The sequence below is a fragment of the Loxodonta africana genome, chromosome 8, assembly GCF_030014295.1.
Source record: "Loxodonta africana isolate mLoxAfr1 chromosome 8, mLoxAfr1.hap2, whole genome shotgun sequence".
In the NCBI taxonomy this organism is placed as follows: Eukaryota; Metazoa; Chordata; class Mammalia; order Proboscidea; family Elephantidae; genus Loxodonta; species Loxodonta africana.
In genome coordinates this window covers 90,777,360-90,801,705 of record NC_087349.1, presented here as the reverse complement: position 1 = coordinate 90,801,705, position 24,346 = coordinate 90,777,360, and the positions used below count along the sequence as shown (strand labels likewise).

General features: G+C 42.7%; 1 protein-coding gene across 2 annotated transcripts in view; it reads left to right on the top strand.

The window, feature by feature from the left end:
• The window catches only part of SCRN1 (secernin 1), an 85,371-nt gene that overhangs the window by 42,408 nt on the left and 18,617 nt on the right, over positions 1 to 24,346 (top strand). For both annotated transcript variants that reach the window (XM_064290108.1, XM_003407033.4), the window contains 4 exons: positions 6,234 to 6,415; positions 14,349 to 14,551; positions 17,684 to 17,878; positions 20,407 to 20,572. In XM_064290108.1, coding sequence (XP_064146178.1) covers positions 6,234 to 6,415; positions 14,349 to 14,551; positions 17,684 to 17,878; positions 20,407 to 20,572 — 746 coding nt within the window. The remainder of the gene's footprint in view (positions 1 to 6,233; positions 6,416 to 14,348; positions 14,552 to 17,683; positions 17,879 to 20,406; positions 20,573 to 24,346) is intronic.

The window sequence follows — 24,346 nt, the reverse complement described above, 5'->3', positions numbered from 1 at the left end:
TTTAGATAACGCCTTGCTATGGGTGTTTTTTTTGGGGGGGGTTCCTTGCTATATATACTCCTAGTTACTCTCCCCCCGATGAGACAGCACGCTCCTCTCCACTCTCTATTTTCGTGTCCATTCGGCCAGCCTCTGACCCCCTCTGCCCTCTCATCTCCCCTCCATTCAGGAGCTGCCCACATAGTCTCATGTGTCTACTTGATCCAAGAAGCTCACTCCTCACCAGTATCATTTTCTATCCCATAGTCCAGTCCAATCCCTGCCTGAAGAGCTGGCTTTGGGAACGGTTCATGTCTTGGGCTAACAGAAGGTCTGGGGACCATGACCTCCGGGGCCCTTCTAGTCTCACTCAGACCATTAAGTCTGATCTTTTTATGAGAATTTGAGGTCTGTATCCCACTGCTCTCCTGCTCCCTCAGGGGTTCCCTGTCAGGGCAGTCATTGGTTGTAGCCGGGGGCCATCTAGTTCTTCTGGTCTCAGGCTGATGTCATCTCTGATTTATGTGGCACTTTCTGTCTCTTGGGCTCGTAATTACGTTGTATCTTTGGTGTTCTTCATTGTCCTTTGCTCCAGATGGGTTGAGATAAATTGATTCATCTTAGATGGCCACTTGCTAGTGTTTAAGATCCCAGATGCCACTCTCCAAAGTGGGATGCAGAATGTTTTTGTAATAGATTTTATTATGCCAATTGACTTAGATGTCCCCTGAAACCATGGTCCCTAAACCCCCGCCCCTGCTACACTGGCCTCTGAAGCGGGGTTTGGTTTTTCAACAGTAGCATTGTCAGTAAAATTGTCCAAATGGAGGCTTCATTTGTGGTGTGTGTGTGTGACAGGGGGAGTGTCTGAATTTAATTCTGGATGTTTTCTGTTACAGTAGGAAAGCACAAGTAATTTTGGTCTTATTCAAGCAAAGAGAGCTAAACAAAGCTCTATAACCAAGGGGCAGATTGTGCGAGATTCTTCCTCTCTTCTGGTTTCTTTTCTTCAGTCCCAAGAGCAGGAGTTCCCAGCCTTGCATGGTGTCGGAAGCATCCCCCTTGGCCCCATGCAAGAGTGGTTTAATGGGGAGCTCCCTTCCCAGTCCTGTGTCTGACCCTTGCCTTTGCATTGCCTGTCCTCAAAGATCTTGAAGCTTCAGGGACAGAAAAAGCAGCTCTTATAAAAAAGTGGTTGAGGGTGTTGTCCTCTGATCTCAACACTTTCATTGGTCTGTATTTAGACTTATATGGACCTTCAGGGTACATTTTCAAAAACCAGCCAAATGGTGGACAAGACACTGAGGTAAGGAAAAAAAAAATTAAGAACAACAAAAAATAAATAGAAACTCAATGAAATTTATTGCTGCTTTAGAGTTATAAATTTTCTAAAGCTAAAAGTATTTCTCCAAAGCATCCTGTTCTCCCTGCCTTTTTCCTCATCCTCTGAACTCTGGCTGACTCATCAACTCATTTCACAGTGGTTTTCACTGGTGGTGCCAGGGTGGTGTCCACCATGCGAGTACGGTAGGAAAGGCACAATGGTTGCGTTTCATGAATTGAAACGTCTATTGTGCCAGTGTCTCTATTCTGCCTTTCACTGGGCGATATCCAGAAATACTGGAATGCGCCAGGGGTAGGCGACAGCATGAAGCTTCTTTTGCATTTTCATTTTTGACACAGTCATACAGCAAAATAAAAGGCTTGCTCTGCAGAAGAATTGTCTTTTGTCTTTGCCTCTGTGGTCTTTTCAAAGCTCATCTTTTCCATTCTCCAGCCTTGCAGGTGTCCTTCAGGAGCCACCTGAGAGAGCGTGGCTAGCTCGGGACAGGCAACACCTTGAAAAACCCCATGATTAGCATTAGGCAGTGTCGACACTCAGAAGTACCAGAAGTACGCCTCGCCGCGCTCCCCACTTCCGGCTTTCTTCTGTTGTTGTTTGGTCATGGCGCCAGGAGTCAGACTAGCTACCAGATTTGCTTTATTAAGGCAGGGTGGGAGTGGCCATGCAGCAGGAAGACAATTGCTCATCTCTTTCTGCAGCTCACTGTGATGACTTCGTAACTGAAGTCAAGACCAGAACCATTTCTGCAAAGATCAACCTTTTCAGCAGTGAACATTTTCTTTTTATTTTCTAATAGAAACTGGCTAGGAATTTTGACTTGGTGAGCTAAAAGGTTTTTGCCACCCTGAAAGACAATTTCAGGTACTCTTTGGATTTTTTTTCCAGGTGAAACTTTCCCTGCTCTCTCAAATTCCACTTCTGAGTCTCTGACTTTTTAATAATGTGGCAGATGTGAAGATTGGTGAATTTTATTAAAAAAAAAAAAAAAAAAAGACTGCCTGCAGAGTTTGTGTTCTAGATGGCTGACTCTACCAGGTTTACCTAATTACATCTTATGTAAATGTTCCTGACTTCTGAGGTCTGCTCCAAAACTGGGATTTTTAAATAACCTATTTATATAAGACAAGTCTGTTCATTCTCCACCCCCTTCCCTAGACATGGTTGTGATTAAAAAACCAGTTGCCATCGACATGATTCTGACTCATCACAACCCCTTGTGTGCAGAGTAGATCTGCACCACAGGGTTTTCTCGGCTGTCACCTTTCAGAAGCAAATCACCAGGTCTTTCTTCCTAGGCATCTCTAGGTAGACTCAGTTGAGCACATAAACTGCTTGCACCACTTAGGGACTACAGATTTAAGACACAAGGGAGGGTGCGTGGATTGCAGTCACAGAGGGCCCTTGTTAGGCCCGGGCTTCTGCGCTCCATGACAAAGACGCTGTAAGGCTTAGGGGTGCCCCTGCTCCATAGCACAGGAAGGGGGTCTGGCTGCAGTGGCCTGCAGCCCGGTGGTTAGCAGGAACCTTCGCCCATCTGGGCACTTGAGGATCCCCTTCCTTCCTCACCATACTGGGTTTGGCCTGAAAATTGTCAAGTTGGCTGCATATATTTTGAACTCCCACACGGACCATATGGTCTTTTTGATTCAATTGTAACATTTTTATTGTCATTTCCTATTGAGCCCTTGCAGTTCTGTGCCTTAATGCCATCACCATAGCTCCCCTAAGTGGCACAGTGGGGACCTCCCTGTACCATCAACACGCCCTTGACATCCCCATCTCTCTCCTTTCTCAGAGTCTTGCCTCTGTCTGGAATACCTTGATGTCTGGCCTATTTTCCAAGATCAATTAAAGTGCCATCCCCTTGATAAAGCCTCCAACTCATCTCTTGGCCACATGGATGTGTTCCCTCTTTTCTTTGACCCTTGCTCATCCATTCTTTCGTTTCATTCATGCATTCAAAAAAGGTTTACTGAGTGCTTAGTGTGTACCATACTTGGGACATATCCATGAACTAAACAGTAAAGCTCCCTGCCCTAACGGGGCTTACATTCTAGCTGGGGCAGATAGCATGCATAAACAGTATGTATAATAAATAAGTCAATTATATAGCAAGTGTATGAATGGAGTGGAAAAAAGAAAAAGCAGAGTGGGATAAGGCTGAAGAGAAGTACAAGATGGGCAGGGGTGCAAGATGCTGTAGGTATTAAGTGGACAGGTCTCAAGGGCTTAGTTATCTAGTGTCTTAGTCATCTAGTGCTGCTATAACAGAAATACCACATGTGAATGGCTTTAACAAAGAGAAATTTATTTTCTCACTGTCTAGGAGGCTAGAAGTCTGGATTCCGGGTGCCAGCTCCAGGGGAAGGCTTTCTCTCTCTGTGGCTCTGGGGAAAGGTCTTTGTCATCAATCTTCCTCTGGTCTAGGAGTGTCTCAGTGCAGGGACCCCAGGTCCAAAGGATGCGCTTGCTCCCAGCTTTTCTTTCTTGGTGGTAGGAGGTCCCTCTGTCTCTCTGCTCACTTCTGTCTTTTATATTTCAAAAGAGATTGATTCAAGATAACAACCTAATCTTGTAGATTGAGTCCTGCCTCATTAATATGACTGCCTCTAATCCTTCCTTCTTAACATCATAGAGGTAGGATTTACAACACATAGGAAAATCACATCAGATGATAAAATGGTAGATAGTCACATAATACCAGGAATCATGTCCTAGCCAAGTTGACACACATTTTTGGGAGACACAGTTCAATCCATAAAAGGCTGGCACTTACTGGAGTCTGCCTTGTGGTTGTAGAAATTTGCGTGTGTGTCTTCTTCCTTCCAGACTGAACGTATAGGGACTAGGCATCCTCACTGATCTGTCTGCCTGCAGCACTTCACATAGAATGCCTTGTGTGTAATTGATGCTCTATAAATAATTGTAAAATTGAAGTGAATGTGTAAAAATAAATTTGAGAACAAATAAGCCCATATCCTAACTTTAATTCTTTCTTTTTTACTTTATAATACATCTGTATTTAAGAAGCTGAGAATTCCTTCCCTATTTACTCTTCTTTTCAAGACAAAACGTCCCTAGTGCTCCGTGGGCACAGGGGTTTGGGAAGAGTTGGCCAATGCAGGACCACTTCTTCCGTGAGAGTGCAGTTTTGATACATAAACCTCAGTTACATTTAGAAGAGCACAGAGGAGCAGAGTTTGTTTACTGATTTGGCTATGTCAGCTTTTTCTCTAAAAGAAACTTTTTTTTTTTTTTTAAGTAAATAGCTTTTGAGATTTCAACAAGGAGAATATTTCAAGAGTATATTTTACTATCAATTTACCATACAAAATTCAAGGGACTTTCGACAACCTCTGGGCTTGATGAGCTTTCAATTTTAAAATATTATTTATCAAGTGAAATAAAATTATTCCAGTGCAGAACAATGCCTAGTGTGGATTGTGAAAATATGGAAGTCACCCAACAAATTAACGTGCATGCCGAGTGGATTTTACCTGGGCTGTAGAGATGATGGGAAATCAGTGCAGAATAACTTCCTGGTCTGCATTCAGCCAGTATAGCTGGCTCTTGAACCAAAGAGCTAAAGCTGCAGTTGATCCAGTGCTTTCAGCTGCTCAATTTAAAATGTAAATGATGTTGCAGCTGAAAGAATTCTCCCTGGAGAACTGAGGAGCTCTGTGTAATTTAGAGCCCTGAATTCCCTACTGTGACCTCTACACAAAGCGTGTGTCCTCAGGCTCACAGGATGTCTGAGTCTGGAGGCCCCGTATGGATAACCTAGTTCAGTGGTTTTCTGTGTGCTCTAGGGAGTTCCCCTGTGGACTACAATGTGGGGAGGGGAAAAGCAGGAATAGGTGGACAAGGCTCTGAGTGATTACTCCCACCCAAGCCTCACTCTTACCCCTGGTCTTTGCTGGGATGCACTCTGACCAGTTTTACTGTGTTGTGTGTCTATGCAAGACTTTGTTTGGCTGAAAGGTTCAGAGGCTAAAAATAAAAATACTTTGAAAGAAAGCTTGATCTAGAGTGTAGAGTAGCTCTTTCATTTTCCAGGTAAAGACACAGCAGCCTGGAAAAGGTAAGACGCACACTCTAAGTAACATGTACTACCGTGCTGACAGTGGTTAGAAATACGCCTTTCTGGGACTGTTTCTGCACGGATGTACTCCTTCTGGGCTTAGCGTGGGAATCACATGGAACAGTCAAGAAAGTATAATGTGTAAGAAAGTACGCATTGCAGTGAAATAGTTAAACATAAAGTGTTATTATCATTTTCCCTTTTCTACTACCAGAGCAGTCAGGGAGGTTGGTGGTTGTCAAACGGTGTTCCAGGGAGCCCTAGGGATCATTGCAGGGGGCTTAGGGAACCCCTTTTTCAGACGAACCATCCTCATTTTTATCTGCTTTCAATATTAAAAAAAAAAAAATTAGGTGTCTACGTAAAGCTTCTTTTAAAGACAGGACTCTATAACTTCAAAATTTTTGAAAACCACTGGTCTAGCAGGTTTTTGCAAATGAGAAGAAGCAGCTGAGTTTGTTTGAAGTGCTGGTGGCCATCTGTGCCTGTTGAAATGACCTGCCACAATGATGTTAATAACGTTCGAGGCAAATCTTAGCTGACTACCTGGCTCAAGAACACCATTGTCATATGCAGAAGCACTATGGATAAATTAGCCTTGAACCACAGAGACTGAAAATGGAGGGGGTAGCAAGACTGAAACCCTCTGTGGAGACCTTGGAGTTGCATTGGGACTTGGGGGAGCTTTTAAATGTGGGTGTTCCCAAGAAGCTCTTTTATTTTTTGGCTCTCTTTGTAATGACGTGATGGTTCAGTGTAAATACCAAGGTGAAAACTAAGTGATACCTGGCAGGTAATGGCCCTTTCTTTCCCATCTTCATTTTTTAGTGCACTTATATTTCAATCGACCAAGTTCCAAGGACCCACGCCATCGTGATAAGCAGACCCGCCTGGCTTTGGGGGGCAGAAATGGGAGCCAATGAACACGGAGTGTGCATAGCCAACGAAGCCATCAACACCAGAGAAGCCGCTGCTGAGACTGAAGCCTTACTGGGGATGGATCTGGTCAGGTAGGGAAGGTGAACTGCGCGGTGATTCTTTGAAACAACTGCCCAGAAATAGGCTAGAAATCTGGATAGGATTTATCTTTCCCAAATATCATATATTGTAACACAGTCCCCCCAGTGATGATGTGTGCCTTTGATGGAAGCTTTGAGACGACATTCAAGACAATAGGAGGAGAGAGTTGTCTCAAGGCTGCCTGAGATTTGTAGCCACACAAACGGCACAGATTTCCAGGTGTGGCCTTTAGCATACACTGCTGGCTCTTCAGAGATTCTGCAGACCGGGCATGTTTGGGGGTACTTTGAGGAGGAGGCGCATTTGACCTAGATCTACGTGGCTGAGGGATGTAGACAGAGAAGGTATGTTTGGAACATAATTGGTGTTGTGATAGTCAGCAAGGTCTGGGACAATAACAAATGTCGGGGGTAGATGACAGGGTGAAGATTTAATTTTAGCCATTGAATTTTAACTTCTTTCCTGGCTAGTCGTGTCCAGCTAATGCAATAACAAAGGGTGTGAAGAGGTCCCTGGTCTTGGTGGGTTCCTCCGGGTGGGGATGAGGGCCAGGGCCCCAGGTGTCTGCACCTTGAGTGGATCTCCATGAGTTCAGGGTGTAGCCTCCAGTGTACACAGGCAGTGATCAGTTCAGCCAAGCAGGGGTAGATTCTGAGGGGCCATTTTGTATCAACTGAATCCTAAAAGTCACCAAGGAGCCAGAAGGCTCCCTATATTAAGTTCTGTGAAGCTACCAGGTGATGCTGATGCTGTGGGACCTACAAACCACAGTTTAAGTAACAAGGTGATAGACCAGTGCTCTCAAAGTGTGGTTCGTGGACCAGTGAGTGGCACCAGCTTTACCTGAGAACGTGTTAGAAACGTAAAGTCTGGAGCCCCAGGCCTGCTGTGCTTTAACAAGCCCTGCAGATGATTCTGATGCATGATTAAAGGTTGAGAACCACTACTCTAGAGGAGGAAACTTTCTATTGGTTGGTTGTGACCCGTTAGTTTTGGGCTCAGTGTTTCCCAAAGTTGCTGCATGAAGTACCATTACTTCTTTGGTCTTTGCTTGTACTCTGTGCTCGGATGCCAGCTCTTTCCTGGACAGCTCCTGCGAGAGCCGGCTGTTTATATTTTACACTTTCATCATGTTGTACAGCCGTCACCACTAAACCAAAAAAATAAATAAATAAACCAAACCCAGTGCCATCGAGTCGATTCTGACTCATAGCAGCCTTATAGGACAGAGTAGAACTGCCCCATAGAGTTTCCAAGAAGCACCTAGTAGATTTGAACTGCCGACTCTTTGGTTCACAGCCGTCGTACTTAACCACTATGCCACCAGGGTTTCCCCATTGCTGCTACTGGTTTCCAAATTATTCCATCACAGAAACTCAGTGCCCCCTAAGCTAAGGTTCCCCCTCCTCCCACCCCTAGTAACCACTAAATAGACTTTAGTCTGTGTATTTGCCTAGTCTAGATATTTCATAAGGAACCCTGGTGGTATAAATGGTTAAGCACATGGCTGCTAACTAAAAGGGCGGTGTTTCAAACCCACCCAGCAGCTCTGCAGGAGAAAGACCTGGCAATCTGCTTCTGTATAAATTACAGCCTAGAAACCCCTGTGGGGCAGTTCTACTCTGTCACACAAGGCCGCTATGAGTCGAAATTGACTCAATGGCATCCAGCAACAACAGATATTTCATAGAAGTGGGATCATACAGTATCCTTTGTGACTGACATATTTGACAATAGAATGTTTTCAAGATTCACCCATGTCATGGCATGTATCAGGGCTTCATTTCTCTTTATGGCAGAGTAATATTCCATTTCTGGATGTACCACATTTTGTTTATCCATTCATGTGTTGATGGACATTCAGGTTATTTCCATGTTTTGGCTACTGTGAACAATGTCGCAGTGGACACTGGTGTACCGGTTTCTGTTTGCTTTCCTGCTTTCGGTTCTTTTGGACATATACCTAGTATTGGAATTGCTAGGTCATATGGTAATTATATGTTTAACTTTTTAAGGAACTGCCAAACGGTTTTCCACAATGGCTGTACCATTTTGCATTTCCAACATCAATGGATGAGGATTTCAGTTTCTCCACATCTTCATCAACATTGTTATTTTCTGTTTTTTTTTGATCATTGTCATTCTAGTGAGGATGAAGTGGTATCTCATCATGGTTTTGATTTGCATGACTAATGGGTTGTTGAGCATCTTTTCATGTGCTTGTTGGCCCTTTGTATATCTTCTTTGCTAAAAGTCTATTCAATTCCTTTGACCATTTTTTGATTGAGTTGCTTGTCTTTTTATTGTAACTCATACCAAACCAAACCAAACCAAACCCAGTGCCGTCAAGTCGATTCCGACTCATAGCGACCCTACAGGGCAGAGTAGAACTGCCCCATAGAGTTTCCAAGGAGCGCCTGGTGGATTCGAACTGCTGACCCTTTGGTTAGCAGCTGTAGCACTTATCCACTACGCCACCAGGGTTTCCATTGTACTCATAGGAGTTCTTTATATATTCTGGACATTAAACCCTTATCAGATACATGGTTCCCTTCCCCAATTTTTCCCAGTCTCTATACTATTTTTTATAATTCATTTTCAGTGATATTTATGCTGAAAGCCAAGCTTCGTCTGTCTTTTTTGATACACTGATTTCTGTGAGAACCTGACAACTAGTTTGTTTCTTCCAAGTCATATGACCACATATACACATGTTTGCATGCTTCATGAGGTCGTTTCCAAATAATAAGTAACTGGCTGGGGCTAGCATTAAAAATGAGAATTTATTTTATGGATGTAGGGGGATCTCTTACAATCCAAGGTATGTCTCTCAATGATAATGCATCTAGGCCTTGAAATGGGAGAGAACTAGAAAGCTTTTGGAACCCATCAGTCAGTGGTTTGCTGGTAGGCCCCAAAACCAAACCTGTTGCCATCAAGTCGATTCCAACTCATGGCAACCCTATGTGTTACAGAGTAGAACTCCTTCATAGGGTTTTCTTGGCTGTCCTCGTACGGAAGCAAATCACAAGGTTTTCCTTCTGTGGTACCACTGGGTGGGTCTAAGCCACGAACCTTTAGGTAAGTAGCTGAGTATGTAACCATTTGTGCCACCCAGGGACCTTGGTATGCTGGTAAATGTTTAATAATTGGCTTTGTGTGGTGTAGCCCTGATTTGTAGCCTTTTCAAAAATTTCTGTCATGTAAATACTCCCACTCTAACTGATTCCAAACTACCAATGGCTTGGCAAGTGGTTTAAAATTCCTGAAGTTTTAACAGTTTGCTCTCTGAGCTGGTGCTACCTGGCTGCAGCACACCACCATATCTTTTCAGTGTTTCATGCCTCTTCTTCCTTTTGCATAGCTGCTTTATTCTTTTCTTTTTTCTGCAGACTAACTCTTTCTGCTCTCATTTGTGTTTAATTAATTTTGGCACTAAAAACCAGTCGGTCCCACAATTTCAGAACCTCTCATAATTCTGGACACATTCCATCAGACCCCCACGTGTAAAAAACACAGAAGTCCTTGAAAAGAGGCCAGTGTGAAAAACTGGAAAGGTCTAAAGGTTGGCTTCAAGTTGTTAGACACACAGGTGGCTTGAATGGAGGCCTGGTCAATGTCTGCAGGAAGGAAATACCTGTGTAGTTAGAATGACCATTTCCTGAACCTCTTGTAAGATGGGCTTTGTGTATATCCTTTTATTTAACCCTCATGTCAACCTAATGAAATAGATGTGTTTTTTTTCCATTTAATAGATGAGGAAACTGGGGCTTTGGGGTGTTAAGTAACTTGCTCAAAACTCCAGAACTCAGAGGTGGCAGAGCCAGGTATACTAAGTCTACTAACCTCAGGGAGGCCATTTCTCTTTGTTCTAGGTCATACTACTTCTACTTTTAATGAGACAGAGAGCTCAGGACACCAAGAGATAGAGATTAGTGAAAAGGTTTCACATACCCTTTCCCCAAATCAATGCCGTCCTTAATAGCCTCATGTTCGTATTCTCTTCCCATTTCCAGCCCTCTGCCTGAAGACTGGGAATCTTCAGATTCCCCAAAGGTCATGAATTCAGAGGACCTTGAAGATTTGTTGATTGTTGGGAGGAGGGCAGATTATTTGTAGCTGAGTCCTTATAAGAGCGCCAGGCCCAGCCCTATAAAGTGGGGAGTATTGACTTTTATTTTTATGAGGGCAGCTGTGGTTCACTGGTAGAATTCCTGCCTTCCATGTGGGAGATCCAGGTTCTATTCCTGGCCAGTGCACCTCCGGTGCAGCCAAGCTTCCAGACTAAGATGGACTAGGAAGAAAGGCCTTGTGACCTATTTCTGAAACTCAGCTGATGAAAATCCTGTGGATTACGGTGTTCTGACCCCCATTCAGTCATGGTGATGGCACAGGACTGGGCAGTGTTTCCTTCAGTCGTTTGTGAGATCCCCGTGAGGCGGGGACTGACTCATTACCAGCTAAAAACAATTGATTATTTTCATTACTTACCCGAAGCAGCAATGATATAGCCATTGTAAATCTGGTTTATAACTTTGTTTTACCTCATTTGCCTCCTTCATCTATGGAGACATAGATATAAAAAGGATAAGCAAACAGAGTTCCTAAACAAAGGCGCTTTAAGCCAGGGAGGTGCAGACGTTACTCATGCTCTTTAGGGATGTGTTAGCCTCTCAGGAAAGGCCCGGGGCTTTGAGCTGCTTCCTTCCAGTTTGAACCTCTACCGAGGATTTGCATTTCTAACAAGTCCCCAGGAAGTTATACATAAGAATCACCTAGGGATCTTGTTAAAATGTAGATTCTGATTGAGTATATCTGGGGGTAGAAATGAAAATTCTCAGCAGGGGTTCAAACTGGAATGAACTGGTTCGAAGCCCTGGAAAGGGCAGAGTGAACTTGACATACCTGTGAGATGGTTTTGGGCCCCAAACAAGGATTTTACTATTGTTTTCCCATAAAACTAGGATTTGAATTCAGGGCCACCTCACTCCAAAACCCAGAACAACTTGGACAAAGCCCGCACTTTGGAACGATTTGTATAAGCCTGTGTATTAAGGGTAAATGTCAGAGCAGGGCTCTGACCTTGGCCTGTTTAAGTTCATCCTTTCCCCTGCCCTGGTCATGCCCCCACTGAGGTGTAGCAGCTTAAACCGAAATTCTGAATGGGTGCCAGCAAAGTGCTGTTCTTATTTGAATCACATGAATCTGCCCCACGAAGGAAGGGAGGAGTTGTGAAAGGCTTTAAGATAGGCCTCTTGATGTTGTGTGATCTCAGGGGCCCTGGTCTCTGGCATTTCCTCTGCACCCAGTGACATATGGTTCACCTGTGCCTCTCAGTCTCAGATGGAAACCGTACAACACTGGTGTCACTCACGGCCTTGGGCTGGGGCGCAGGTGCTGTCCTGTCCCCATCCCCTGGCAGGGAGACAGGTGGGATGAGGGAGCATCTTTTACCTGTGGTCCTGGCATGAGGGGTCAGAGGGTGGAGTCAGAATTGTGTCTGTGGATGAATGCTGAGGTCCTGTTGCAGAGGCTGTGCACATAGGGACATTAGAGTCAGCGCTTGTAAGTACTGAGCGTCTCGGTGTGGACAGGCAGAGCACCAGGGAAGGCAACGGCGAGAGGAACAAGTCAGAAACTGCAAAAGAGAAGTGGCAGCTTCTAAAGAAGGGAATATTGCTGCTGGCGACGGCACTGGGTTGGTTTCTGGGTAGGTATTCACAGATAAGACCTCTGGTGGTGTAAATGGTTAAACACTAGATTACTAGCCAAAGGAGCCCTGGTGGCATAGTGGTTAAGAGCTTGGCTGCTAACCAAAAGGACAGCAGTTCGAATCTACCAGCTGCTGCTTGGAAACCATATGGGGCAGTTCTACTCTGTTCTGTAGGGTCACTATGAGTCGGAATCGACTTGATGGCAATGAGTTTAGTTTGATCAGCCAAAGGGTTTGTGCTTGGAACCCTGCCAGAGACACCTTGGAACACAGGCCTGGCAATCTGCTTTCGAAAGGACATGGCCTTGAAAACCCTATGGAGGAGTTCTACTATGTATACATGGGGTTGCCATGAGTTCGAATTGACTCGAGAGCAACTAATAACAACAACCAAAACTAACAACTAAGGACTGCTAACCAAAAGGTTGGAGGTTTGAGTCCACCCAGAGATAGCTTGGAAGAAAGGCCTGAAGATCTGCTTCTGGAAAAATCAGTCATTGAAAACCTTATGAAGTTCAGTTCTACGCTGACACACATGGGGTTGCCATGAGTCGGACAAAATGGCAGTTGGTTTTGCTTCTGCTACTCTTCTTTGGGGAATCCCTGGGTGGTGGCTAATGTGCTGGCTGTGAATGGAAAGGTTGGAGGTTTGAGTCAACCCAGAGGCATCTCAGAAGAAAGGCCTGGCAATCTACTTCTGAAAAGTCAGCCATTGAAAATGCTATGAAGCACAGTTCTACCCTGACACACGTGAGGTCACCATGTGTTGGGAGTCAACTCGATAGCAACTGGTTTTACTCCTCTTTGGAGAAAATGACATTGGCCAAAAGAAAAGTTTACTTAATTCAGTCTTCTAATGGGCTTTTTCTTTTATCACTCTCCTAAGGTCTTAGGGTTCAGCTTCATAAATCATTGCCTTATAACCAAGTCTTCCTAAATAAGCTTACATGGAAAAATTCAAATGAATTGATATATAATTAGGTGATTAAGAAAATGAGCCTGTTACAAGAGTAAGCCTGTAGCATGTAGTTGCATTATCTTTTCTTCTCCCTGGCAGCACACTGAAATGACCCTTCAGGAAGCATTAAACTGGGTGAATTTTAATAACTATTGCTTCTCAAGTGGAAAATTTAACAAGATCTGGTTGATACCACCATCTTAGCAGGCTCATTGCCTCTGTTCAAAGACTCCTGTGTTCCTGCCACTAGAATTATAATTTGAATGAACAGATGAATAAATGGACATTTACTGAGTACATATTATGTGTCAGCCTCTTTTATATCAGCCTGAGCGGAAGGTAGTATTGTTTTCACTTTACAGATGAGAGAATCAGGATTTGGAAAGGTTACGTTACTTAAGATTATACTGCCAGTTAGAACCCGAACCAAAACTAAAACTTAGGTTCCTTTATCTCTGAAACATATTTCTCTGCCACAGCAAGCTACCTCTCAAAATTCGTTGATCTCTTACTTGGTCCCAGCTACTAGCACTATGTATTTTCATGTTCATTATTCATAAAATCCATCGTCATGGAAACCCAATTATGTAGGTACTCATTTTATAGGTGACATGAAAGTGAAGTTCAACTATATCATGTAACCTGCCCAAGGTCTCTCAAAAGAGTTATGCTGATAGGTAGGAAGAGAAGTGTGCCAAACCAGGATTGATCATGTTCTAACCAGCCACCCATCCGTAGTGAGATCTGTAAGCAAGTTATATTCCCAGAGGACAATGGCTAGAAATTGAACACTTTGTATTACTAACCAAAATACCTAGTGTAGACTTATAGAGGTCAAGGCTAGTTTAGGTGGAGATTTCCTTTTCCCTAGGCTAGAGGCAGGAGAAGAAAAAAAGCCACAAACAGAGGGTCTACTAAGAGCTGGAGCTGAAATAGCCAGCTGCATGGGAGACAGAGTCAAAAAGAGAGAGAGATGGCTGGACTTCCTTTCAGGAAGAAGAAGCCACTGGATTCCTGACTGTTTGTGGACGGGGATGCCCCAAGACAGAAAACACCGTATAATGCTTAATAAATATGTAGACAAATATTCTGCCCTAAATGTTGTTAATCTGTTTGCATATTTGTTGGTATATTAACATATTTATACATGTTGGCATGATTCATAACTTAGCCTTCTCCCAGTCTTTCATTACTATGGTAGTAATTACATACTTTGAGAGACTAAGGTGAACATCTTGTTTCCTTACTTCAGGCTTGGTTTAGAAAGAGGGACAACAGCTAAGGAAGCCTTAGATGTTATTGTCTCCTTGTTGGAAGAGCATGGACAAGGTGGAAATTATTATGAAGATGCAAACTCCTGCCATAGTTTCCAAAGTGCATATCTGATTGTGGATCGTGAGGAAGCCTGGGTGCTTGAGACCATAGGGAAGTACTGGGCGGCCGAGAAGATCACAGGTGAGTGGGCATGGGTCACGAAGGGTTTGGAGGCTGGGGAAAGGGTGGGGTAGATGGTGCTTGCACTTGGGGATCAGACCTAGTGCAATCCTGCTGCTTTTGCAGACCCTCTCTGTGCTGGGTCTTCATGGCTAGACATGTCTCTCATTCCTGGGTTTCTGCTTATAACTTAGAACCTGGAATCTCTTCAACCTGGAGTCAAGGGATGTTGACACTTGGGAATTACACTCACAATATTTCATATTTTCTGTTTGCTTTCTGGGTAGGACTCAGTTTGACTCCCAGCAGTTCATGATCCAAATTGTTACTCTGTTAATTGGCCAAGGGAATGGTGATTCCCCATTCATAATTCATAATCAATGAATCAATTCAACAGGGAGCTACCCCTTGTCTTACCAAACACTGCAGCTCTTTGTGCTTGGAATGCTCCCCTAGAATAGGAACAGGGATCTGCATAAGGACCATTAAATGCCATGCTGGGCCAACAGGGCCATTTCCCTGTGAGACCCTTTTCCAAGAAGAGTAGAGGACTAGGTGGTCCACGCAGAAAGATGACATTGCTACTCTATGGCCTCTGCAGCATCTTGCTTCTAAGATGATTCTGGGGAAGGAAATGTTAGGGGTGAGGGTAGCAGTCTTGTAGCATTACCACAGCATCCTCATTATGGTTGGATGGGATCCCAGAATGGATTTAAGGGCTTCCAAGAGGAAGGGAAGAGGAAATTCTAAGGGAGAACTGGCTGGTGAAGCCCCTTTTAGGACTGGATGACAAACACATGGCATGTGTACTGCCATTCTCCCTTCCTATTCCATGGCTGGTAGATCACAGCACTCTTTTTGTTGACCGATATTTTGGTTTCTGAATTTTTATCAACTGAATTTACCAGGAAGTTCTTCCAATTCATCAGAAATGATGTTAGGGATGGTTGAAACCCTGCCTTTGGGGTGATTGGAACCAAATTTGACCTGATTTAGAAGTAGAAGATCTACTGCAGTAGTTGTGAAGCAAGTCCGTTGTATTCTTTGGCCAAAGTCAGTCCAGGGATCAGACTACTGTGAATGATGAGCATGTTCTCATGGATACAAGGCAGTCCACGAAATCCAGCCTGTGGTGTCCTGGCCAAGCTGGGCAAAGGCTGTGTCTGACTGGAAGGGCGAGCAGCTTCTTCTAATCCCCACGAGGGTGCAGAAGGGCTAGTGGTATCCAGTCAGCAGTCTCAGAGGGTTTCTGCAGTCCACATGTGCCTGGCATGTACTTGGCCAGAGTACGTGCCTGCTTGCCCAACACTTAAAATGTTTATAAAACTAATGCCCTAGTGTAGGTCACCAGGTCTCCAAGCTTCCTGAAATGCAAGAACTTACAACTCCTTTACAAAAAGCCCTCCTAAGATGAAGTTTTACCACTGAATGGTTCCATGAAGAGAACTAGTTGTTCTGTGTTTAAAAGCAGTCATATTGCTTTTAAGTAGGACTTGTTGATCTGTGACTGCATTTCAAAAGCTGAGCTCCCCTTCAAAGTATAGATTAAAAATCCATCTCCTCAAAACCAATGCTGTCTTTCATGAAATATTTAAACTGAAAAACAATGTAGTCATTCCTTGGACTCACTGATTTGAAGCCCCCTGATCCCAATAGGTATGTGATTGCGGTAGGATTTAATGAAACTGTCCCTTGAATGGAAACCTTGGTGGCACAGTGGTTAAGTGTCACAGCTGCTAGCCAACAGGTCAGCAGTTCAGATCCACCAGGCACTCCTTGCAAACCTGATGGGGCAGTTCTGCTGTGTCCTGTAGGGTCGCTATAAGTCAGAATTGACTTGACAGCAATGGGTTTAGTTTTGGTTTCTTTTTGGTCCCTTGAATGCTAAAATACTTGAAAGAAAATGTGTATTATAAATCAGCTCTTTAGGAAAAATGACATCTATGGAGTTGTTCGCAAGATGTTCTTAATAGCTTAGTATGTATGATGTTAAATTATTTGTTTAGGTTAAAGCTAAAATTTATACTCTTATGTTGCCCTCTAAAAAGATGAATGGCAAAGGGCCCATTGGCCAGGAATGCTGGTTCTGGAAGTGTAAATCAGTGAAGCAGAGTATACTGGAAGGACTTGGTCCAGCACCCCTGGCACTGGTTACAGGTTGTCAGGCATAGTGGCTTCATTGCAGCTTGTAATTTTGGTTCTGTTTCTCGTTCTAATTCATTCTTCAAGAATTTGGAAGCTCAACATGCTCCCTGGAAGCAGTAAATATGAATGGCTCTTTTGAGCTACAACTGATAACTTTTTTGTGTTTGCATTCTAAACAGTGTTTTGGAACTAAAGGGTCAATTCATCCCCTGTGTATTTTCAGTTCAGGCTTTGGAGAGGACATAGCAAGCCTGCCAACTGTTAGGAGAATTTCTGGCTTAAACTCTCATTCATTGTGATGAATGTACTCAGAATGCAGGCCTTTTTGCTTCAGATTATTTAGCTACATTTATATTTTTATGGGAAAAATGGATTCCTATAGATTTTTCTCATGCACGCCCACCCCCCACCCCCCACCACACACGCACATTCAAGGGTACATCCCTTTATTTTAAAACAATTATCATTGCCATTATGTTTTTCTGAATTTTGGGACCAGAAAAAAAAAGTTGAATGAAGAGGTATAATATTTGTGTTTTTTAAAAACTATATATATTTGGGCAGGTGGGGGACGGTGGTGTGAAGAATTTGTCTAGGTGAAATAAAACCAAATTGGGGAAGAGGAATCTCCATAGATGCAACATTCATAGGTCTTATTAGTATAGCACAATGCCTCTTTCAAAAAACCATTCACATTTTTTGTGTGTGAGTAATAAATGCGTAGGGTTTATTTAGCCAGAATGAAGAGCTTGGCATGTTTCCTTTTCATTGTGAATTTAAGATCAGTAAAATGATTGTTGCTCATTTAAAACATGGTAATGCCAGGTCAGGACTGCTCAAACCTTCTGGGAGGTTTCCTAGAAAGAGTATGAAGGATTTTCTGTTTCTTTCTTCAGAAATTGAATCGATTCCTCCCTGTATTAGGGGAAGACTCCTTGCAGATTTCCATTTCTTGATTAATTCTTTCTAATTGTATTTTCAACTAACTGGGCTCTGCCCTCTCTGCAGAGGGTGTGAAGTGCGTTTGCAGTCACCTTTCACTCACCACGAAGATTGATGCAGAGCATCCTGAACTCAGGAACTATGCTCAGAGCCAAGGCTGGTGGACGGGAGAGGACGAGTTCAACTTTTCTGAAGTGTTCTCTCCAGCGGATGACCATCTAGACTGCTGTGCAGGCAAAGACAGCTTAGAAAAACAAGAAGGTGAGTTGGAATATACCTTATGGTTCTCCCTTTCATATCCTTTGTCTTTCAGCTATTTCAGAGAACTCACCTGAACTTAGGAGGGTGAGCGATGCAGAGGGTTAGAGGGTAGATCTTGTGTGTAAAGACCAAACTTGTGCTAACAATCACCTCAGGGAAGAAGACAACTTGTATTTATTTTTCCTGATGCTTCCTTATCCATGGAGGTTTTCTTCTCCTAACGTTGTTTCTTTTTTAAACCAGAGCTTCTTCAATCAGGTTCATTCTGGTTCGAACCTCAGCTGAGAATTTGAATTTCTAACAAGTTCCTTGTTGAGAATTTGCATCTCCACCCCAGATATGCTAAATCAGAATCTACATTTTAGCAAAATCTCCAGGTGATTCTTACGTATAACTTCCTGGAAACTTGTTAGACATACAAATTCTCAGCAGGGAACTTGTTAGAAATGCAAATTGTCAGCAGGGGTTCGAACCAGAAGAAACTGGCTCAAAGTCCTGTTTTAAACACTGTTGTCACAGAGTTTGTCTCTTATAATACTGCAGCCTTCCTTATACCTCAGTATTTATAATATTGGACTTATCTTTACCCTATATTTTCCTCTCACCCAGCCACATTAGATTGCTCAGCCTTGAGGGCAGGGGTATTGTCTTTTATTCATCTTAGGATCTCCTTGTGATGCCTGTATAGTCCTTTATTCCGTGAGCATCTGTTTAGTTGAATTATTAAATTGGATTCTCTTCATAAGCCCTTATTGAGTTATAGACTCAATCAGAGTCCATAATTAGGTAAATGCGGTGACTGGATAACTTGTTAATTTTGTTCCTGATTGAAACCCTTATAAATAACCAAAATGGCCACACTTTATAATTGCTAGTGATAAATGTGCTTTGTAAGTTAAATCTTTGATCATTTAGAACAGGGGTCAGCAAACTGTGAACTATGGGCAGCTGCCTGAATTTGTAAATAAAGTTTTATTGGAATAGAACTGCACCCATTCGTTTATGTGTTGTTTATGACTGCTTTCATAATACAATGGCAGAGTTGAGAAGTTACATAGTTGTGACAGAGAAGTTGCAACAGAGATTGTATGGCTTACAAGCCTACAGTATTTATCTGACTCTAAGAAAAAGTTTGCTGACTCCCTGTGTTAGAAAAACACTTTAGGGTTTTTGCTATAGATCTTAATGTCTTCTGGGAAGGAAGGTAAGAAAGTACCCATTTTAAATGGGAACTTTAAGAACTCTTTTCTAAGGTGAAAATATCTTGAAGGTTTTTAATTAAAAAAATAAAGCTAACTTGATACAAGCATACAATACCCTTTGTGAAGTAGTCTTGTCAAAGCGTCAGACCTAAATCTGATGAATCTTCAAATCTAACTACTAGTTTATAGGAAATACAGAGGACAAAGGAGGATATTAAATGATACGGTGGTGATGTCATCTGCAAAGTCAACTGTTGGAAATTCTACAGGAAAAATGACCTGATTTCTCCAACGAATAAAATGCAAAGGGAAAAAATGAGAAGCAGAGATTAAAAGAAATTGAAGAGGCATTGTTAACCTATTTGGATCCTGACCCAGATCAGTGAACTTAGGAAACATTTATGAGAAAATGAGGAAATTTGAACACTGGAAAGTTGAAGAAATCAAGGACTTATTGTCAGTGTTTTTAATGTGACACATTGTAAATAGAAGGGATTTACAAAGAGGATGTGAATTGTGCCAGGGAGCTTTAAGGTACTTTCTCCCTCTGTGATGCTTTGAGTCCATCTTTGTGAATACAGGCTGAATCAATAGTGTTTCAAGGTATTATAACCAGAGCGGGGAATGTAGAACCAGGATCCTGTGTGATCAGGGATTTGTTTATCCATTTATCTGAAGCCAGAGTCAATAGCCCTAGTGACTCTATTCTAAATGCCTATTTGTATGTATATGTCCCATTGCAGAGAAGTCATTTTTATAGTATTGACTCTAACCAATAAGAGAGTGTGGGAGAGCAAACATGTTGGAATACATATAGACTAGGGATATCATTAAATTGAGTTATTGCACTGGTTGAGGTATAGCTATATATGTAGAGAGAGAGGGAGAGACCCCAAAATAACATGGCTCAAAGAAAATGGAAGTTTAGTTCTCTGCTGTGTCACAGTCCAGATGTATGTGGACAGCCCAGGGCTGGCGGTTTGCTCTGCCTCAACACATGGCTTCCATTTGTGGTCCACTTGTTACCATCTCCCAGCCAGTTGGAAGGGAAGAAAGAAAAGTGGAAGGCAAGCATTCCTTTTTATGGATGTGATGAGGGAATTGCACGCATTTCTGTCCACATTCCGTTGTTCGGAATTTATCACATGGCCATACCTAGCCACAAGGGAAGTTGGGAAACATAGGGTGGAGTTGGGCAGTTATGTTCCCAGCTATAATTTTAGGGGACGGCACTGGGATTACTAAAAAGCAAAAGGAGTGAATGGATTTTGGTTAGCAGCCAGCCAGTTATATCTCTTCCTTCTTTCTCTCCCTCTTGTTTTACAGAAAGCATCACTGTGCAGACTATGATTGACATCTTACGGGACAAAGCCAGTGGAGTCTGTATAGACTCAGAATCTTTCCTCACCACAGCCAGTACAGTGTCTGTCCTGCCTCAGAATAGAAGCTTGCCCTGCATTCACTACTTCACTGGGACCCCAGATCCGTCCAGGTTTGTCTGAGACCAATCAAGCAGGCAGAGACTGTGTGCTTACCTTGGGAGTCCATTCACCAAGCATATCCTAAGTTCCTGTACCAGGTCCACTCTTGTCTAGCAGGATCACATTTTTCTGTCTACCTCTTCATGGGCAGTATAGCACAAAGAGCTTTGACTAAGAAAAGTTCTAGGCACTTGTCAAATAGTATTCTTCACAATCATAGAGTCAAATTGTTATTTTAAGTTCAACAAATACGTGTTGTTGAGTATATAGTACAGGCCAGGTATTGTGCTATATACGAGAGATGTAAAGATGAATAAGACGCAGTGCACAGAGTTGGAGGAATGCCCAAAATTTATCAAAATATCCACTTGCTATGAGTTAGAGGACAAAATAGAGACAATACAGATTGAAACAACTTCAAGTGTACTGGCCATTTCTTTAAGACATTGTGTTTTAGGGGGCTGCTTTCTGCCCATGTACTTCAGCCAAGAGTCAGTATGCACAGTGGTTAAGAACATAGCCTCTAGAATAAACTACTAGCATTTTGAATCACATCTCTGTCACTTAGTAGCTAGATAAGTTATTTAATTTTTCCAAGCTTCTGTTCTTTGTCTGTACAATGAGGATCATACTAGCCCCTACCTTTATGCTTGTTAGGATGGTTAAGTGAGATGATCCAAGTAACATACATAGTAGGTTTAGCTATTATTTATTAAATCAATTTCTGATGTACCAGGCCGACAGAAGCCCCTCTTCCCAGTAATGTTCAGTCATATATACGATAGATCACACTATCAGTAGCTTAGACATAATCATCCAATGGTTTCTAAATGTGTTCGTTATCAGAATCACTTGGGGGAGTTTTTTTTTTTTTTTTTAATTTATTGTGCTTTAGGTGAAAATTTGTAGATCAAGTCAGTCTCTCATACAAAAAGTTACACACATCTTGCTATGTACTCCTAGCTGCTCTCCTCTTAATGAGACAGCACATTGCTCCTTTCCACCCTGTATTCACCATGCCCATTCCACCAGCTCCTGTCGCCCTCTTCCTCCTCGTCTCGCCACCAGACAGGAGTTGCCATATATTCTCAAGTGTCTACTTGAGTCACAAAGTTCACTCCTCACCAGCATCATTGTCTATCTTATTGTCCAGGTCAATCCTTGTCTGCAGAGTTGGCTTCAGGAATGTTTCCAATCATGGACTATCAAAGGGTCCAGGGACCATGACCATCAGGGCCCCTCTGGTCTTAGTCAGACCATTAAGCCTGGTCTTTTTATGAGAATTTGAGATTGGGGGAGCTTTTTTAAAAAAAATAAAGATGCCTTGACCCAAACCCAGTATATCAAAATCTTTGAGGTGGGCCTCGGAATCTGTCAGATGAGTCTGATCTTTAGTCTAGAAAGCTCTAGAAGACTGTCCATTCTAGTAGGTTCTCTGGTATTTTTCAGGTGTTCCCGTGGCTGAAACCATCATCATTGTTGGAATGTTGTATGTTAAACCTTTGAATCTGCTACTAGGGAATCCGCAGCCAAGTTTTATTCTCTTTGTAGCTGAAAATATTCTCCTCTCATGATTTCAGGATGGTGTGTATTTTTTTGTATAGCTAGGAATTATTTCTTCCATGACTCAGGGGAAAATCCAACCACCTCTCCTGACCACCTGCCCGCCTCGTTTTTTTTTTTAAATAACAAATGCTAATATCAATTAAAAAAATTTTTTTTTTCCCCTATGGGGCAGTTCTACTCTGTCCTATAGGGTCGCTATGAGTCGGAATCGACTCGACAGCACTGGGTTTTTTTTTTTTTTTGGTAGTATCAATAGATTTCTTCTAACAGGGCCTGATTATTCAATTCAATATAAGCTATTCCTAGTTTTTTTATTTACTCATTTATTCATTCAACAAACACTTATTGAGTACCTGTTGTGCTTGTCTGGCACTAGGGAAATGGTTTCTGTCCTTATGGAGGTCACAGTCTAAGAGGGGACATTACCATGTAGCAAATAATTTGGTAAGTGCAGCAATAGAGGCTGTATACGAGGTAAGAAGTGGCATAAAGGAGACGATGACAGAGAAAGCGTCACAGAGGAAGGAACTATCAAGCTGGGCACTGTGGGAAGAGTAGGAGTTCATTAGGTACAAAAAGCAGCAATAACATTCTGGGCATAGAGAACAGCATGTGCGAAAGTTTGGAGGCATGAAACAGCATCGTGCCCTATTCCTGCTGTGCCTCCCCTTATAGATGAGAATGGTGGTAAGGATTCCATCTCTCCTCCACCCCCCACCCCCTCCACCAGACAAGCGTAGCCACTCTCCTGTGGCCCCTCTGCTGGCCTGTAACAGCGAGCCTCAGCCACTCAGTGGACTTCCAGGAAGCTTCTTAGGATGCTCCTCCTGTTTGACCCAGCTGCTTTCTCTTGATCTTACCTTCCTGTTTGAACCCATGGTTCCGTGGCTCCACCTCTCACCCACTTTTTGGACCTCGAGATTTCAGGCTTCTGTCCTTTTTTCCCCCCTGGTATCTGGACCTCCCTTTTACATCTCACTCCTTTAACTGGCTCAGGAGCCTCTTATGAGAACCTGGTGACCCAGGAGGGGCACCTGTGGATGTTTAAACCAACCCAAACCCACTGCTGTTCAGTTGATTCTAACTCATAGCGACCCTGTAGGACACAGTAGAACTGCCCCGTGGGGTTTTTAAGGCTGTAAATCTCCACTGCAGCAGACTGCCACATCTTTCTTTTGTGGAACAACTGATGGGCTGGAACCACTGACCTTTTGTTTAGCAGCCAAGTGCTTTAACCAACTGTGCCCCCAGGGCTCCGTTGTGAATGTTTAGAGCCTGGTTTTGTAGAGTCTCGAATGTTCTGCCATGGTACTTGGACATTGTTGTTTAGGAAACAGGAGCCTTTGAAGGAGTGGGTTGAACTGTGGAATGATCATACAAATCCCTGTTGTTCTGATGCCTTAGACACTTGCTTTAACCATGTTGACAACAGGGCTTTGTGATGCCAGGACACTAATATAAAGGAATTTTATTTCCTAGATTGAAGTACACAGCCTAATACTATTACAGAAATTGGTTGGAAATAGCCTTGTAAGATTTAAAATGGAAAATTTCAAGTAGTTTTAAAATTACTCATGGTTAAATTAATTGAAAAAACCTTGTAGAAGATTAAGGCCCTTCCGGAAAACATTAATTTTTGTCTGCTGTGGTTAAATGAGCTGCATTTCCTATTCCGATCGCAGAACCGTCATGGGCTATGTTTTTTTCTTATTCAGCATTTCAGTGTTTCTCTGTACTTGGCCGTGTTCAAGATTTTGTATGTTGTCAGCAGGAAGGATAATTTCCTACTCTTAAGTTTCCAGGTAGTAAAATTAGGTAGATTTTAGCCGGTTTCTGCTAGTGCTAAAAATATTAGAGACATTTTCAGGAGATAGTTTCAGAGCCAATGGACCTGCAAAAGATTATGATCAATTAATATTATATCTCTCCCAATTAATGTTAGAAACCAGTGGACATGATCTTTACTATTGTTCTGTCTGATACTCTGTTCTTTGTTCACTGTTATTTATAGATCTTTCTCTTTAAGTTACTTACTCTCACATTTTCTTTTTATCTCCCTCTTTTCCTCTTTTCTCCCTCCCTCTTTCTATGTGCCAGGTACTATGTAAGGTAGGGAGTTGGAGAAAGATGCAGAAGTCTGAGCATTTGAGAGCTGGAAGGAGGTGTGAAAATCCTTTAATTTTATCGAGGAGGTGAATTCCATCATGTTAATATTCTGT